The sequence below is a fragment of the Dermochelys coriacea genome, chromosome 5 (assembly GCF_009764565.3).
Source record: "Dermochelys coriacea isolate rDerCor1 chromosome 5, rDerCor1.pri.v4, whole genome shotgun sequence".
NCBI lineage: Eukaryota > Metazoa > Chordata > Testudines > Dermochelyidae > Dermochelys > Dermochelys coriacea.
Window position 1 is genome coordinate 25,007,715 of NC_050072.1, and position 18,970 is coordinate 25,026,684.

Below are 18,970 nucleotides of genomic sequence, written 5' to 3' on the forward strand. Positions count from 1 at the left end.
TACAGTGTGTATGATAAACCCATTGTTTCATGTTCTCTGTGTGTGTATATCAATCTCCCCTCTGTTTTTTCCACCAAATGCATCCGAAGAAGTGAGCTGTAGCTCACGAAAGCTTATGCTCTAATAAATTTGTTAGTCTCTAAGGTGCCACAAGTACTCCTTTTCTTTTAACTATGAGACTGTTTCCTCTCCATCTTGATGTTCTCCTCGTCTGAGTCTTTCATCCTCCTCAGCAGCACAAAGGCTGTCAGACTGGGGATGGGATCTCTGTACTGGGTCCCTCAGTTCGGCCACTCTAGTCTCAAGAGCCCATACTATGTCTCTGAGGGCCAGGAGCTGCTTGCACCGAATGCACACACATGCCATTTGCCCACAAGGCAGGTAATAGTACATGCTGCATTTGGTGCTATAAACTGGATAGCCCCCAATCTGCTGCTGGACTTCTGCCTGCATTCTCTTTTTACTCTTGCAGGGCTTTTTGCATGGGTCAAGGGGTGAAGTTTACAGTATGTGTGTTAGGTCTATCTGTCACATTCCCTCACACGCCTCCCCATTTGCTAGCACCTCTGGTCCTTTAGGAGCTGACTTTTTAAACTCTTGTTCTCCCTGAGTTAACCCACCCTCTGTCAAAGGCTGCTAATGTGGGTTAGGGAATCAAAGGATAACAGGCTAGAGTCCCCTTAGTAAGCTCTCGGCCTAGCCCAGCAGGCCCCGTGGCTCAGCTATAATCTTTAATCAGGCAAACACACAATGGTCAGAGCATCCATGACCATGTGCATGAGCCACGCAGTCTGTTTTTTACGCAGCCAAGGAGTGGAGAGGGCTGGTGGGCCAGGAATGGCGCTGGGCCCTTGATTCTGGTAAAAGTTGCTCTGAGCTGGGAACGCGAACGGTCACCAAGGCTACAGCCTGGGGCCTGCCTTCTGTCACCAAGGCGACCGCGTGGGGGTGGGGCCTGTCAGAAAAGCCTCTATTGTGGCCTCCCCAGGGTAAAGGAGCTGGGGAAGGAGCCTGTTCACTTGCTTATTGGAATTGTCACTAAAAGAACCTGCCTGGGACTGACTGAGCCTTTCCTGGAGGAAGCAGCCGACCAAACCAGCCTGTCAGCTGAGAGCAGCGCCCAGGCCCTGCTCTTCTTGGCCGTCATCCCCAGTGCAGCGAGCAGGAACCGCCCTGGATTTCGACCTTCTGCTGTGCGCCACGAGCTGCCTCTGCTTGCATCGTGGGAGCAGTGCCTATTCATTACACCCCTGGCTGGGGGGGTGGGAGCGGGGAGACAGAGCGGGCAGCCCCCGCTCTCTGGGCTGAGGTGACTGGCGTATCAGAAGGTAAAATACAGAGGTGGGGGGATAGACTGTGGGGTTGGGACTTGATTGGAGCCTGAGAGCCAAGGGAGCGCCTGTAATTCAGTGCAGCGGCAGAGATGTGAGTGCAAAATGGCTCAACTTAAGTCCCTGTGCATGTGTTGAATTCCCTTCGCTCCTCCCTCAATCCCCACAAATAAATCACTGTGCTACACTGACAGTTATTTCATTTTGGGGGTCCACGCTATACCCGGCATCACTGTGCTGGCTTGGCATCTCGCAAGCCACTGTACTCTCTGAGGCTGGCATCAGCAGAGGACTAGGTGACTTTTCACTTGACCATAATTAGCCCCTCTATCAGCCTGTGACCAGGGGGCTAGGAAACGTGCTACCCAACCCTGACTTCCTCTTCTGGGATTGGAGATGAAGCTGGCAACTCAAACAACTTTTCAGTTGCTCTTCCTCACTGTTATCTGTAGCAAAGGCCTTTGTGGGTCCAAATGCACCCCAGGAAATTGTAAAGAGCTCATCCAGACAGCCCTTTACAAATGTTTTCAGACTTAACCTAACCGCTGTAGAGTTCAGGTGAGAGACAACACCCAGATGACAAGGATATAAAGAAATTCCAGTGTTCTGTATGACTGTTGAGGGTCAACTGTGTACTCAGCCCTGGGTGGCCCAGAATACCAACGCAGAAATGAACAGTTCAATTTTGATTTAGTTAAATATCACTTGTCAGCACACTTCTAGATAGACTGCGTACACACTTTGGAAATTCTAGCATTTGGGGTTGTTTTTCCTAATTTTACTCCGATGAATATTCTCATTGTAATGCATAATCTCTCTCCTCAACTAAGATGATACAGTATTATTATTATTAAATAGACCTAGCTCATCTTATACTTAGGTTGGAAGCTCTTTGTGGCCAGGGGGCCTGTCATCTTGTTCTGTTTGTCCAGCACCTAGCACAATGAGTGCTGAGGTACTACTGCAATACAAATAAAAATATTATTTACACTTTATTTGCATCACAGTAGAATCAGGGCTCCACTGTGCTAAGCATTGTGCAAACATATAATGAAGAGATGAGAGAACAGATGGATACAACCACTAGAGGAAGTATGAGGTAACAGTGAGACAGTTTTGATCAGCACATTGATAACTCTGAGAGAGGTTGGTTAACTGGTCATTGGCTGTTCTGTTCCAGTTTATTTTCTGAAAAAATACATTTATCATTCATGTTACTTCTGAGCAGTTTTAGGCATAGTCATTTCGGACCTCCATAGAATTTCTTGGTAAGAAGATGTTGCAAGATAGCCTGATATATATCCCTACAGATTCAAGCCATAGTGCTGTGGACTCTCACTTGTAAGTTTATTAAACTTTTCTTTTTAAAGGGTGATCTTTATTTTACTGTCTGCCCCGTTATTTACAAGTCTTCACCTTTTCCCCCTTTCCCCACTGTAGTAACCATTCTCTTTGTTTTATTGGGTTATAAGTTAAGAGGGAGCTCTTATCATATTGATCATTCTAAATGGATTTTCCTGTAAATTTATTGTAAAGCTCTTTTCCAAGAGGGAAAATAAGAGTTTTGTAAATAAAAATCATCTCCCATCAGACAAAAGTGTTTTTTTTAACCATCATCTTATAACCAGGTTATAGGCTGTAGCCTAATTGTTAAAGGTAACATTGCTGTTATAGTTATATTTTTAAGCATTATTCCAAGTTTTACGTTTAAATGCAGTGTTGCAACTAACAGATGAATCTGAAATAAACATCATCAGTAATATAACCTTATAATATATTATGATCAGGTCCCAGGAAATCTGCACCACTGCCTCTGAACATCTGGATGAGTCAAACAATGAGAGTACAGCGAGAGATAGTGAAGGAGAAGAAAAGAAAATGAGGGAAAAGGCACTGCCTATGGACTGTGCTCCAGCACCAAATGAGAAATTAGAACAAGCACAGAAGATGGCTGAAAAGTTCATTAAAGAAAAAGAGGTAATAGCAATTGAACCTGGCCCTTTTGCTTATGTTACTTTTTAAGAATCCTCTGTTTGTTCATTTCTGTTTGAAACTTCACAGTATTATCACCAACAGTGTGAGAGTGGAAGCAGTGAGGTTACTTGGAAAAGTGTCTGATAGTACTGAGAACTGAAATTCTATAATGATTTATCAGTGTAAAAGGATAGCTGGCCTCATGTGGTTAATGTACAATACTGGGACTCGAGATCTGGGATCAATTCCAAGCACTGCCACAAACTTTGTGGCCTTGGGAAAGTCACTTCATCTCACTTAATCTCAGTTCCCTGTCAGTGAAGTGGGAATAATAAGACTGCCTTTGCCTGTCTTGTCTATTTAGATTGTAAACTCTTTGGGTAGCAATTATCTCATGTGTGTTCAGTACATAGCACAATGTAGCCTTGGCATCAGTTGCAGTCCCTAAGTCTAGATCCTCAAAGGTACCGTACTTAGGCACCCAACACTGATTGATTTCAGGCCTAGGTGCTACTGTAATACAAATAATAAATAACATAACAGGTGACTGGAAGCAGTAATTCTAGCTTCCTTGTGTGTTACAGCCCTGACTATGAGGGAAGGATAACCATAGTTAAGGTTAGTCTTCGGCTCTTGGTCAAGACTGCACAAACAAAAGCACTAGCACTAGTGGCAAACTGTGACCATACTACCACAATAGGCACTCTGTCTGGTAGGAAGTGGATTGAATGACTCGCATAGGATTTCACATAGGCTACCTATAAGTCATGGGATGGAAATGGCTTTGGGTGACTGTCAGTTTAGGCTGACTCAAGCCAATAACCATGAGGTCAGAGGTTCTCTCCCTGTTACAAATACTGAGTCATGCAGCCCACAGTACAGTTATTTCTTCTGTAGGAAGTGAAGTATCTCAAGGCCACATTTAACAGATCACAAGGTCCCACTGCATAATTTCTAAATGGCCCATACAAAGGGGTAGCAGGTTTGCTGTTCAGCTGCATTCCTTTATTTTAATTGCAGTAAAGCTGATGTTTCTATCATCTTTTTCCCAAGTAGGGAATTTCTGTTGTGGGCAGCAGCCAAGTCATTCAGTTCCTAGCAGGAAAGATTCAAAGAATTAGCAAGCATTTTTGGGAACCCAAATATAGATGTTGAGACTAATAATAGCAGTGGTGGGATGTTAGTCATCAATCATGTTTCTGATAACTCTCAACCCTGGATATTAATAGTCACATGGTATTTGCAATCTTGAAAAATCTTTTTAGCCTGCTACTGAGGCTCCTTCCCACCACCCCTGCCTGTGCAAAGATCTCCTCATCGGCTCCCTGTCATTGCAGCTTCTCCACATGCCCATTCCTTATGCCGAGACCACCACCACCAACCTGTTTCCAATAAAAGGAATTCCTTTACTCGCTCTTTCTCACCGTGAGTCGGAGTTCTGTTGGAGGAGAAGGCATTCGTAGAGGCTGGTAGGGGCAGTGTACTGGGAGAGAAGCTGAGCCCTGATTAGGGGGTGGGGCTTCTCGATTAGGGTCCTATAAAGGTAGCCAGCCACTCAGGCAGCAGCACAGGAGCCAGCAAACAGAGCTGTAAAGAGGGGAGTTTGAGTGGGAGTTTGCAAGGAGAGTTTGAGGTGAAGACTAGGAGAACCAGGTAGAGGAACAGACAGGCTAGTGAAGGGAGTGTGTGGTGTTCTGGCAGTGTTGTGGTGCTCGTTGGGGGGGTTGTTTTGCTGTGGGTGGTGGTGTTTTGGTTTGGTTTGTGTATCCCGGACTAACAGGACTTATATGGGAAGGCTATGACAGATACAGTGGCAGCAGTGGTAATGACCCAAGCAGCGGAAGACACAATGAAGATGACTGGATATAGAAGCTGTGGCATGTACATGATCCTGGAGGGGGTACCTGAAAAGAGTTTTGTCTGCATGAAGTGCCGCCTGATAGAACTGATGGAAGAAAAGATCCGAGGATTGGAGATGCAGGTGGAAACTCTGGTTGAGTTTAGAAGGGGGTTTGAACAGATGATGGAGCAAAGACATGAGGAGGCTCAAGGGAAAAGCTCAGACTTGCAGATGGAAGCAGGACCAAAGAACTCTGAGGGGAGACTGCTGGGTGAGGAAAGTGGACAGTGGAAACTTGTGACTAAGAGAACCAGGCAGAAGAAAAGACGGGCTAGTGAAGGAGAAATAGAGCTCAGGAACAGGTTTGCAGAGTTGGAAAATGAAGAAGGGGCACAGCAGGTGGTCTCTGAAGGTGAGAGGGCAAGGAAGAAGAGAAGAGCAGCTAGTTCTATAGGAAGAGGGGAAGTCAATGGAGATAACAACACCAAATATGAGCCCCAGCAGGATACAGGATGGGTTGCAGACTATTGCAAGGGAGAATAGGAATTGAGAGGACTTGCAGCCAGAGGGAACAGCATAGACCAGAGAGTCGCACCATCACCAGGAAAGGCAGATCTACTTGATTGGGGACTCCTTACTGAGAAGAATAGAAAGGCCTGTAACAAAAACTGACCCAGAGAACAGAAGGGTGTGCTGTCTGCCGGGTGCTAAGATACGGGATGTGGACCTGAGGCTGAAGAGGATCTTAACGGGAGCGGGAAAGAATCCACTGATTGTCCTTCATATGCGAACAAATGATACGGCTAGATTCTCACTGGAACGTATCAAGGGAGACTATGACAGGCTGGGGAAGACACTTAAGGAAATCGAGGCTCAGGTGACCTTCAGTGGGATTCTACCTGTTCCTAGAGAAGGGCAACAAAGATGTGACAAGATTATGATGATCAACAGATGGCTCAGGCAGTGGTGCTATAAGGAAGGCTTTGGGATGTATGGCCACTGGGAGGCATTCATGGACAGAGAACTGTTCTCCGGGATGGACTTCATCTAAATAGGGAGGGAAATAGACTTCTAGGATGGAGGCTGGCACAACTGATTAAGAGAGTTTTAAATTAGGAATTTGGGGGAGGTGGTTGGGAGATGTCCAGGTAATCTCCACCCCGGATTTTAACATTGAGAGGGAAGAAAACAAAGAAAGAAAGGATACAGTCATGGGTAGGAGAATGGAGATATGGAGGAAGGGTAGTGTAGATACCAGTCTAATAGGTGATACTGGTGGTAGAATGTCTGTGCCTAATAGGGTAAAGAATGTGAGTGAAACCAAACAGCAAAAATTAAGATGTTCGTACATCAATGCAAAGAGCCTAGGTAACAAAATGGAGGAAATAGAGTTACTGGTGCAGGACATGAAACCAGATATTCTAGGGATAACAGAAACATTGTAGAATAGTAGTCATGACTGGAGTACAGGTATTGAAGGGTATGTGCTGTTTAGGAAAGACCAAAATAAAGGCAAAGGTGGTGGAGTAGCATTGTATATCAATGATGAGGTAGAAATAATGTAAAGAAATAAGAAGTGATGGAATGGATAAGACAGAATCTGTCTGGGCAAAAATCACATTGGGTAAGAAAGCTACTAGAGCTTCCCCTGGGATAGTGCTTGGGGTGCGCTATAGACCAGCGGGATCTGATTTGGATATGGATAGAGACCTCTTTAATGTTTTTAATGAAGTAAATACTAATGGGAATTGTGTGATCATGGGAGACTTTAACTTTCCAGATATATACTGGAGGACAAGTGCTAATAATAATAATAATAGGGCTCAGATTTTCCTCGATATGATAGCTGATGGATTCCTTCACCAAGCAGTTGCTGAACCAACAAGAAGGGATGCCATTTTAGATTTGGTTTTGGTAGTGAAGACCTCGTAGAAGAAATGATTGTAGGGGACAATCTTGATTTGAGTGATCATGAGCAAATTCAGTTCAAACTAAATGGAAGGATAAACTAAAATAGATCTGTGACTAACTTTAAAAAAATTAAGGAAATTAGTTAGGGGGGTGGATTGGACTGAAGAACTTGTGGATCTAAAGGTGGAGAAGGCCTGGAATTACTTCAAGTCAAAGTTGCAGAAACTATCAGAAGCCTGCTTCCCAAGAAAGGGGAAAAAATTCATAGGCAGAAGTTGTAGACCAAGCTGGATGAGGAAGCATCTCAGAGACATGATTAAGAAAGAGCCAAAAACCTACAAGGAGTGGAAGATGGGAGGGATCAGTAAGGAAAGCTACCTTATTGAGGTCAGAACATGTAGGGATAAAGTGAGAAAGGCCAAAAGCCATGTAGAGTTGGACTTTGCAAAGGGAATTAAAACCCATAGTAAAAGGTTCTATAGCCATATAAATAAGAAAACAAAGAAAGAAGAAGTGGGACCGCTAAACACTGAGGATGGAGTAGAGGTTAAGGATAATCTAGGCATCGCCCAATATCTAAACAAATACTTTGCCTCAGTCTTTAATGAGGAGCTTAAGGATAATGGCAGGATGACAAATGGGAATGAGAATATGGAGGTAGATATTACCACATCCGAAGTAGAAGCCAAACTCAAAAAGCTTAATGGGACTAAATCGGGGGGCCCAGATAATCTTCATCCAAGAATATTAAAGGAACTGGCACATGAAATTGCAAGCCCATTAGCAAGTTTTTTTAATGAATCTGTAAACTCAGGGGTTGTACCGTATGACTGGAGAATTGCTAACATAGTTCCTATTTTTAAGAAAAGTAAAAAAAGTGATCCTGGTAACACAGGCCTGTTAGTTTGACATCTGTCGTATGCAAGGTCTTGAAAAATTTTTGAAGTAGAAAGTAGTTAAGGACATTGAGGTCAATGGTAATTGGGACAAAATACAACATGGTTTTACAAAAGGTATTTTGTAAAAGCATTTTAAGATGCTTGATAATTTGACTAAAAGTCCCATGTGCCAGACTGTGTGATATGTTGGTCCAGCAATATGGCTCCCGTCTTCAGGTTTTTCTGAAAACTGTTTCCAATTAATCTTTTCAAAGCTAGCACTTGATCGCAGGTGCTCTGACCTCTCTGAAAGCCTGCTTGCTTAACACCGATTGACTCCATTTCTGGGAAGATGCACTGAAGAATGAGATGCTCCAGGACCTTGTCTGTGCCATTCAACAGAGATATTATGTGGCTCTTTCCCCAGTTTCAGGAGAGCAACGACTTCTGACGTTCACCATGTCTTCAGAAGTCACTTTTCACTGACCTCTCATGTGAAGAACTGCACCAACCACTCGTGAGCCTGAGTCCCAAGATACTTCAAGAACTCTGGCGATAGGTTGTTATAGTCAGCAGCAGGGCTGTTCCTAATGTCACTCAGAATATTGTCGAACCTGGTGGCTGTGAGTAACTGTGTTGCCAAGTGGTGTTTCTCTGATGGAACTGACACCATTTGTCATGGACTTGTTGTCTTGCATGCATCTAATTTGGGGCCTTGGACACATTCAGCGGATGGCTGGCAGCTTGATTTGGCATGACTGGTCGGCGGTTTTGGGCTGGTGGTTGCTGAGCTCCACTGAGACAACAAATCAAATTCCAGCACTTCCAGCTTGAGTGGGGCATCTAGATTCCGAGGTGTCCTTTCCCATTGTGCCCATCCAGTAGCATCTATTAACTCAGTGAGGTGATCAGCAATATGTGGATCACCAGAGGATTTGCACTGAGTAGTTTAGCATATTCAGCATAAAGACATGGCGAATAGACTGGACGGTGGCCACTAAGTAGGGGTGTGCATGTGGCTTTGAAGATGGTTCCTCAGAATCAACTGAAAGCTTCGCTATTAGTAGGATGAAAACCTACTGTATTAGTAGGACGGAGACTGAGTTTCAAAAAAAGGTTTGAGAGTTAACTTCAGTTCTTTGGTAGGAAATATCATAATGATAGGCACCTTCCAGAAGAACTGAAATCATGTTTCAGAGTAGCAGCCATGTTAGTCTGTATTCGCAAAAAGAAATTTAGCCGTATAGAGTGGAAATCTGTCAACTTCATTTTCTTTTTGTGAATACAGACTAACACCGCTGCTACTCTGAAACCTGTCATTATGCAAGGCACTGAATTTAGCCGTATAGAGTGAAATCATGTTGTGTCCGTATGTTGTGTTGTCTTGTCTACTCCCTGAGCTGGCAATAGCAATGATTACAAATAAAGGGGAATAGAAAAACAGGGACACAAAATCATTTTAAAAATGGAAGTGGAGCTACATTCCTCATTTCATAATTTCACCTTCCAAAGTTAACAATTAAATAAGAGAAAATGTTCTATACTCCATAATGCTCATTGAGTTGTAAACCTAAAACACAGTTCCTAATAGGAATTTTATGGATTAAATGATTGTATACTTCAACTTATTTTTCTACTAACTTTGTTACTCACAAAAAAAGTTTGATTTATAAAACAAGTTTTCAACTTTTTTTTTACGCATATCAGATTAAAAATCTAGCTTCTGGAAGACCTCAGCAAATTTCAACCAGTGCTTTCCTGGTTTCGTATGCATTCCTGGATTGCATCAAGATATTTCTGCCTGGGGAATGGAACTATGATAACATATATGTTAAGAGTGAGAAATTTGCAAACTGGAGAAATGCTGCCATCTACCTTTAGTTTGAATTAAAAAAATGAACCAGTGTATTACCTTGGCACAGATCTCTAAAGGACAGTCAGCATTAATATCAATAGCTCTGAGTGCTATTGATGTTAAAAAATACAAGAAATGGTGCTTGTATCAAAACTGAGTAAATTCCTTGAGTTTCATAATCACAGAATCCTAAATGTTCTAGGATAATTTCAGAGAATTAGATCTCCTTGCTCTCAGACAGATCCCCTTCTGTATTTGCTTACATCCTCTTTTTCAGTGTCTAAGGGATGTAACTCATGCCAGGGAGACGGAAGACAGTGTAAATTAAAGTAGTAAATAAATGTGGATAGTCCACTGAGACCTCTGTTCAATGTGTAATGCTTGTCAAAAAAGGAAACAATGTATTAAGAATGGCATACAAAACAACACTAAAAATATTGTAATGCTGATTATAGTTAAAAATATGCTATAGCTCAAACAGGGGTTATAGACTTGATTAAGAAATATTGGGTGAGATTCCTTGGTCTGAGTTGTGTAGGAGGTCAAACTAGATCATCATGATGGTCCCTTCTGGCTTTAAAAATCTATAAATCCATAATTCCAATATTATATAAATCAATGACATGCCCTCACCTGGAATACTGTGTTCAGTACTAGTCACCCCATCTGAAAAAGGAGATAATAGAAATAGAAATAGTTCCTTCTCCTAAAACCAAAACTAGGGGACATTTAATGAAATTGAAAGGCAACAAAATTTAAACTGATGCAAGAAAACACTTTTTACATAACATAATTAAGCTGTGGAACTCATTGCCACCCAATTATAATAGAAGGCAAGAGTTTAGTGGGACTCAAAAAAAAGGATTAGACATTTGTATGGATAATGAGACTGTCCCCAATTACACTACCATTAACTTTTAAAATAATCTTTGTCCAGTCATAAGCCAGCCACTAATTGATTGAGGTTAGGAAGAAACTTCTATGTCCAGGTTGTTCCATAATTGTTTACTTTAGAGGTTTTAATCTTTCTCTAAAGCAGCTGATAGTCCTAGATGAACCACTGGTCTGACCCAGGATAGGAATTCTTCTATTTCTGTGTTTCGTTGCATTGCCTGTATAAGCACTATGACCCAGAGCTTTAAAGGTATTTAGGCATTGCTGAGCTCAGCATTGCAATGATCAACTCATTTAGGAGCCTAGATCTCATTTTCAAAAGGGATTTAGGAGCCAATGTCACACTGAGCACAGCAACATGTAAATATATTTAAAAACCTGGGCCTATGTGTGCTCACTATAGAGATAAGTAGTCAAAAGCAAAGTCTGTGAAGAAGTAGGGAAAGACATCTTGCAATGGATCTATTTTATCCTGGTTACTCTCCTTTGCTGGTAGTGAAAAAGAAGATAGGTGGAAAGAGAAAATTGGTGGCAAAGATCCCTGAAATGGGATTATGGTCAACTGTTTCCAGCTCAGCTGAGGATTTGCTTTTGGGTATATTAATAAGTTTTCCCAGATTTGAATATGGCACCTATAAACCACAGTCCCACAGAAATGGAATCTGGAATCTGCTATATGCAAATACTATACTCAAAACTACTTTGGTTTCCTGGCTGCTGCATAATTTTATATATAACTGGCAGTTGTTTTCTGCCTGAAGGTCCTGCACCCATCCCAAGGGGAGGGAAGGTGGGGCTGTGCTGGTTTGGACATATGTGTCTTCATTGTATGGTGTGTGGGAAGAGGGATGCATTAGGACTAATGATTAAACAGAAGCTTACTCTCTTAAAAGGTGTTTCACTGGGAAATGTTGTACAATCTGTGACTCTGCTGGGTCCCTTCATCTGCCTATTTTCCCTACATGTAACATCTTCATCTGCATAATTGTTCTGAAGGCTATTGATTATATCTGTGTTAAATATCTTTAAGGGATTATTTTCCCCCCTGAAATTCTCCTAATTGTTTTCCTATACATCTGGTATGAAATCCTGGACCTCATAAAGTTAATGGCACAACTTCCTTTTGGCTTTAGTAGAGCTAGAGTTTCATCCTTGTCTAAATTGAATCTCTTCAGAGAATTGCATAGTTCAGGTCTTATTTTCAGTTTGAAGTTGCTGATGATGTTTTTGTTAGCAAGCTCATTCATTGTCTTCTCCTAGGTCTTCCTGCACAGGCCATAGAGCATGCTGAATCAGCCAAACGTACCATGCTGACAGGGATTCGTATGCCTCCAGCAACTCCAGAGGACAAAAGAGAAATATTAGGAACTCTTGTGACTATCTACTATACCTTGGGCATAGCACATCTGGCACAAAACAAATATCCTTGCATCTGACAATATTACTTTATTATTAAAATGCCTAATACAGAATGTTTATTAAATATATAATCATTAGTACTTATCATATAGTGTGTTTCCTCTCCCAAGTGCCCCATACAATAACTAATTAATCAAGTGGTAGAACATACTTGTGAGATAGGTGGGCAAGTGTTCTTATTCCAGGTGGGAAAATCAAGGCCAAAGAGGTTAAATGACTTTGTTGAGACTACAGAGGAGGTTGAAGCCAAGCTTGGAACTAAAAATATGGCACATTTTTAACAGACAGGGTGATTAACCATTGGAACAAACTACCACAAGAGGTGGTGGATTCTCTATCATTTGAAGTCTTCAAATTGAGAGTGGATGTCTTTCTGAAAGATAGGTTTCAGTCAAACACAAGTTATTGGGCTCAATATAGGAGTAACTGGATGAAATTCTGTGTCCAGTGCTATACAGGAGGTCATACTAGATTTTTTTTTAATGGTCCATTCTGGCCTTAAAAAATCTGATAACTGCCTTCCAGTTCTGCACATCCACTACACACTTTTACCCACCAATCTTATTTTGTTGTTGCATGTTACAGCTGTGCTCAGTCCCTTATGATTTTATTTCTCTTTGGAGATTTGTTCCAGAAACTTATATAAATTAAGATTTCTACAGTGGTGAAATTTCACTGGAAGGCTTCACCAAGCCAAAAATCCTACATGAAGCCCAGATGAAAAGTCAATGCAAAGAATTTTAAACCATTTCCTGCTTCCCCACCTTCCATCATATTCAAGCTCTCTCTAAACCCTGTCATCTTGTCTTGTTCATTCCCTCTTTAATTGTAAATGCTTCAGGATGGAATATGGCCAGCCCCTATGTTTTAGAGAACTCCATATACCTTTGCAGATCTTTCTAAGTGAAGACAGCAATGGATTTTTATGAATAATGTAATTTACTACATACTGTAACTGAGAGTTCCCATCCGCACTCAAAGATATCTCCTATAAGTGAGTGTCAGGATATCCAAAAAAATATGCTTCAAAATGGTATTGATTATATTGCAAAGACAGTTCTGGAAGCTAACACCTGCACAACTTTGTTCTTTTCTGGTTAGTTTCTACCTATATGGTTTTCTTTGTTTACTAGCATGTATTTTTGGTGGTTTTCCTTGACGGTTCCACTGGCAAAGAATCCTATCTCAGTCTGCAGAAGGCAGAGAGACTCATGGAAGAACTTCAAGAACTGGATGGGAGAGTAATCATGGGATTAAAAATAGTCATTGCATTGGGCAGGTAAACACAAAAAACAAAACGAATGCCATGTGTGTGAGCAGGTGCATGGGCTTTTATGTAAATGGTACCTTACTATTTCTTTTGTAACAGAAAATGGATTAGTACAAGGGTAAAAGACTTCGCTGGGAGTTTTGTGTGTGCAAGGAAAACAGGATGAGGGCCTCTGAGCCTGTCTCATGCATCCACTGATATGGACAATAGTCTTTTTGCTAGAGAACCTAACTTTCACCACTTTCTTTCAGGACATGTTTGCAGCAAAACAAGTTTGACTTTGCTGCGGGTTATTTTGAAAAAGCTGTTGATGCAGTAATTTTAACTGAAGGCGATACGGCTCCAGAACTGATCAATCTTTATCAGAAAATTGCCCAAAGTGAGCAACTGAAGAAAAACCATGGAAGAGCCATAGCATATTTATTACAGGTAAGAAGTCTCATAAATCTTTTTAGAGCAGCAGGACTCACTAAAAATCACAGCTCTTAGTTGCAATGATTGGAGTTAACTAATTTGTTTGATATTAACTTTAGCAAGGATCTGCTGAAGAACCCTAACAAGAAACTTAGCCAATGATGTGAACACGGTATACGGAACCATAATAGCCACTTTTCCCCTTATAATTGGCAACTAGGAAACTCATTGCTGACATAGGCAGGCAAGATTTCATTAACGTCAGTGGAGTTATACCCACTTATCCCAATTGTGAATTTTACCCTGGAAATTCCTGTCCACATTAGCAAATAATTTGAGTACTCATTAAAAGAGCTTTACTAACATATATAATTAGTGATATTCAAATTGTTACAGAAACTGTTCTTGGAATTTCTTTTGAGAGTTCTACTCTAAAAAATGACTCTCTAAAAATTCCATATGTGAGTCCTGTTTGTGTCTCAATTATTTTCTTATCAAACTGTGCTCAGTTTACAATTAAAAAAAGATTTTCCCCTAACTGCCAGCTTTGTGAACCCAGCCTGGGATCTCCTGGGGCAGCACCTGTAATGAAAATGCTGCATACCAAATCATGTCCACAGAGAAACTTGTTCAACCTTAGAGCAGTCAATGGGTTTGTACAGATGTCACTGATTTGCCCTGTAATTGCTGCTTAGTAAACAATTCTGGTGATGATGCACAATGACTAGAACCCAGCTTGGTTTCCCGTTGCTATGTGGGCTCTGAAAGGAATATTTTGTCACTAAAGTCAGCAGATGTGACTCTGAATAGTGACAGACACATGGTCGGAATAAGAAGGGGCAATTTTTGCCCAGCCACTTTGAGAAGAACTGTATTTTAAATGATCTTCTTCATAGATTCATAGATACTAAGGTCAGAAGGGACCATTCTGATCATCTAGTCCAACCTCCTGCACAACACAGGCCACAGAATCTCACCCACCCATTCCTACGAAAACCTCACCTATGTCTGAGCTATTAAAGTCCTCAAATTGTGGTTTAAAGACTTCAAGGAACAGAGAATCCTCTCTCAAGTGACCCGTGCCCCATGCTACAGAGGAAGGCGAAAAACCTCCAGGGCCTCTCCAATCTGCCCTGGAGGAAAATTCCTTCCCGACCCCAAATATGGCGAACAGCTAAACTCTGAGCATATGGGCAAGATTCACCAGCCAGATACTACAGAAAATTCTTTCCTGGGTAACTGAGATCCCATCCATTTAATATCCCATCTCAGGGGATTAGGCCTATTTACCCTGAATATTTAAAGATCAATTAATTACCAGAATCACATTATTCCATCATATCATTTCCTCCATAAACTTATTGAGTAGAATCTTAAAGCCAGATAGATCTTTTGCCCCCACTGCTTCCCTTGGAAGGCTATTCCAAAACTTCACTCCTCTGATGGTTAGAAACCTCATAAGAGATGTTGCTCGTTAATCATATGTGCTAAACATTGTTAGCAGGGTTTGAGCACTCAGACATCACAATGATAAGCATAAGAACCTGAACAGAACAGAAGAGAACATGGTTCCTCTGAGAAATTCTCATAGCACAGTTTAAAAATTGCATCTAGAGTTGAATTAGAGCTAAAATGAGCCCACATCCACCAAAGACCTTTTCCACCTGACAGACCCTTGTTTCAGTCACTCTGGACAGATCCAACTTTTTCCCACTACTCTTTTTCCCAAGCGAGGTAGTTCAGCTAGTCTAAGGTTACCCTGGCTGCAAGCAGCAATCAGCTGTGTGTTGCACTGCCATCTGCTGCTCTGCCTCAGTTCCTGTGAGAAGGGGTGTATAAAATATGTACCAGGGAGTCATGAGGAAAGTCCCAAGCTTCAACTCCAAAGTGAGGCTGAGTCTTCCCTGCAGAGTTAATCTAAATTTTATTAAAGCTAATGTTAAAAAAAAATTACATAATACATAGGTTGGGAAAAGTGTCTGTACATCTGGGTATAGTGCTTAGATTATCGACAAATATAAAAAGAAAAGGAGTACTTGTGACACCTTAGAGACTAACAAATTTATTTGAGCATAAGCTTTTGTGTCGATGAGTCGAAAGAATAGTAAATATGGCAGGCGACCAGCTTGGCTTAATGGTGAAATCTTAGCGGATCTTAAACATAAAAAAGAAGCTTACAAGAAGTGGAAGGTTGGACATATGACCAGGGAAGAGTATAAAAATATTGCTCGGGCATGTAGGAAAGATATCAGGAGGGCCAAATCGCACCTGGAGCTGCAGCTAGCAAGAGATGTCAAGAGTAACAAGAAGGGTTTCTTCAGGTATGTTGGCAACAAGAAGAAAGCCAAGGAAAGTGTGGGCCCCTTTCTGAATGAGGGAGGCAAGCTAGTGACAGAGGATGTGGAAAAAGCTAATGTACTCAATGCTTTTTTTGCCTCTGTTTTCACTAACAAGGTCAGCTCCCAGACTGCTGTGCTGGGCATCACAAAATGGGGAAGAGATGGCCAGCCCTCTGTAGAGATAGAGGTGGTTAGGGACTATTTAGAAAAGCTGGACGTGCACAAGTCCATGGGGCCGGACGAATTGCATCCGAGAGTGCTGAGGGAATTGGCGGCTGTGATTGCAGAGCCCTTGGCCATTATCTTTGAAAACTCGTGGCGAACGGGGGAAGTCCCGGATGACTGGAAAAAGGCTAATGTAGTGCCCATCTTTAAAAAAGGGAAGAAGGAGGATCCTGGGAACTACAGGCCGGTCAGCCTCACCTCAGTCCCTGGAAAAATCATGGAGCAGGTCCTCAAAGAATCAATCCTGAAGCACTTAGAGGAGAGGAAAGTGATCAGGAACAGTCAGCATGGATTCACCAAGGGAAGGTCATGCCTGACTAATCTAATCGCCTTTTATGATGAGATTAATGGTTCTGTGGATGAAGGGAAAGCAGTGGATGTATTGTTTCTTGACTTTAGCAAAGCTTTTGACACGGTCTCCCACAGCATTCTTGTCAGCAAGTTAAGGAAGTATGGGCTGGATGAATGCACTATAAGGTGGGTAGAAAGCTGGCTAGATTGTCGGGCTCAACGGGTAGTGATCAATGGCTCCATGTCTAGTTGGCAGCCGGTGTCAAGTGGAGTGCCCCAGGGGTCGGTCCTGGGGCCCGTTTTGTTCAATATCTTCATAAATGATCTGGAGGATGGTGTGGATTGCACTCTCAGCAAATTTGCGGATGATACTAAACTGGGAGGAGTGGTAGATACGCTGGAGGGGAGGGATAGGATACAGAAGGACCTAGACAAATTGGAAGATTGGGCCAAAAGAAATCTAATGAGGTTCAATAAGGATAAGTGCAGGGTCCTGCACTTAGGATGGAAGAATCCAATGCACCGCTACAGACTAGGGACCGAATGGCTCGGCAGCAGTTCTGCGGAAAAGGACCTAGGGGTGACAGTGGACGAGAAGCTGGATATGAGTCAGCAGTGTGCCCTTGTTGCCAAGAAGGCCAATGGCATTTTGGGATGTATAAGTAGGGGCATAGCGAGCAGATCGAGGGACGTGATCGTTCCCCTCTATTCGACACTGGTGAGGCCTCATCTGGAGTACTGTGTCCAGTTTTGGGCCCCACACTACAAGAAGGATGTGGATAAATTGGAAAGAGTACAGCGAAGGGCAACAAAAATGATTAGGGGTCTAGAGCACATGACTTATGAGGAGAGGCTGAGGGAGCTGGGATTGTTTAGTCTGCAGAAGAGAAGAATGAGGGAGGATTTGATAGCTGCTTTCAACTACCTGAAAGGGGGTTTCAAAGAGGATGGCTCTAGACTGTTCTCAATGGTAGCAGATGACAGAACGAGGAGTAATGGTCTCAAGTTGCAATGGGGGAGGTTTAGATTGGATATTAGGAAAAACTTTTTCACTAAGAGGGTGGTGAAACACTGGAATGCGTTACCTAGGAAGGTGGTAGAATCTCCTTCCTTAGAGGTTTTTAAGGTCAGGCTTGACAAAGCCCTGGCTAGGATGATTTAACTGGGACTTGGTCCTGCTTTGAGCAGGGGGTTGGACTAGATGACCTTCTGGGGTCCCTTCCAACCCTGATATTCTATGATTCTATGATTCTACTTCTTTTTTTTTTTTTTTTGCGGATACAGACTAACACGGCTGCTACTCTGAAACCACAAATACAAAGTTAGTTTTTTAAAAGTCATATGACACATAAAGCACATAATCAGCAATAATCCAAATTTAGGTGAATAGATTTAACAATATAGTTTAGATATTAGAATCCAAATACTCAGGTACATCACTCATGAAAAGTTGTACAGAGATTTGGTTGTGGAAAGCAAAATATATCAATGAGTGGAGATTGTCCCTCAGTAACTGAGAATTAGGTTGGTTGTCCATTTTAAAAATACAATCCATAAGGAAAGCATTTGTTACTTTTCTGACTACGCTTCTCATCGGCACTCCAGCTCATCCCTCCTGTTGTTGCTGATGTCCAGTGATGTGTTCTATATAGGTGTTCCTTGACCACCTGATGACATCCGAAACCATGAGTTGCCACATCAGCCAAATGTAGCATTGACGGATTCCGCATTCTCTCAGCACTCACTCGTTACTGAGGTCCCATGCGCCTAAGGATCCAACGATCAGTGCATGTGTCTGGACCTGGTAACTCTTAGCTCTCAAGGTTTCAGCCAGAGGAGCATATTTCTCTATCTACCTGAAAATTAACTCCTCCTGAGTTAGCCTAGCTCAAGTGAGAATGGCCACACTGGGGAAAACAATAAACACTGGACCTGCACAGAGTGATTGTGTTAGCTGCTGACAAGTTGTGCCAATTTCAGGTGTAGCCTCTATTCCCCAATGGGCCAGCCAATTTGAGTTAAAAACACTACTACACTGGTGTTAAGGGTTTTTAATGTGTGGACGGTACCCAAATTAGAGGCAACACTCAAATTAGAGGCAACACTCAAATTAGCTCTGCAGTGAAGACAAGCCCGGAGAAAGAGAGTAACTAGGGATAATACGGTTTCTCCTATTCTAAGCTCCTTCTATTATGTTAGAAGAAAGTGACTCTTTTTGTGATTCTTTACCATTGTCACATGGCAACTTTCTGCAGAATTTTGATCCCCGCACTCTGTGGGGTTTGAAGACTGAAGAACTTGACTTATGCTGCCTGCTGCATAAGGCAAA

General features: G+C 42.1%; 1 protein-coding gene across 1 annotated transcript in view; it reads left to right on the top strand.

Moving 5' to 3' along the window:
* Window positions 1–927: 927 nt before the first annotated feature.
* The window catches only part of TTC23L (tetratricopeptide repeat domain 23 like), a 28,779-nt gene continuing 10,736 nt past the window's right edge, over window positions 928–18,970 (top strand). Inside the window, 6 exon segments of the mRNA XM_043515037.1 lie at window positions 928–1,158; window positions 2,553–2,672; window positions 3,119–3,308; window positions 11,871–12,103; window positions 13,271–13,381; window positions 13,624–13,801. Coding sequence (XP_043370972.1) covers window positions 2,608–2,672; window positions 3,119–3,308; window positions 11,871–12,103; window positions 13,271–13,381; window positions 13,624–13,801 — 777 coding nt within the window. The 5' untranslated portion in view covers window positions 928–1,158; window positions 2,553–2,607.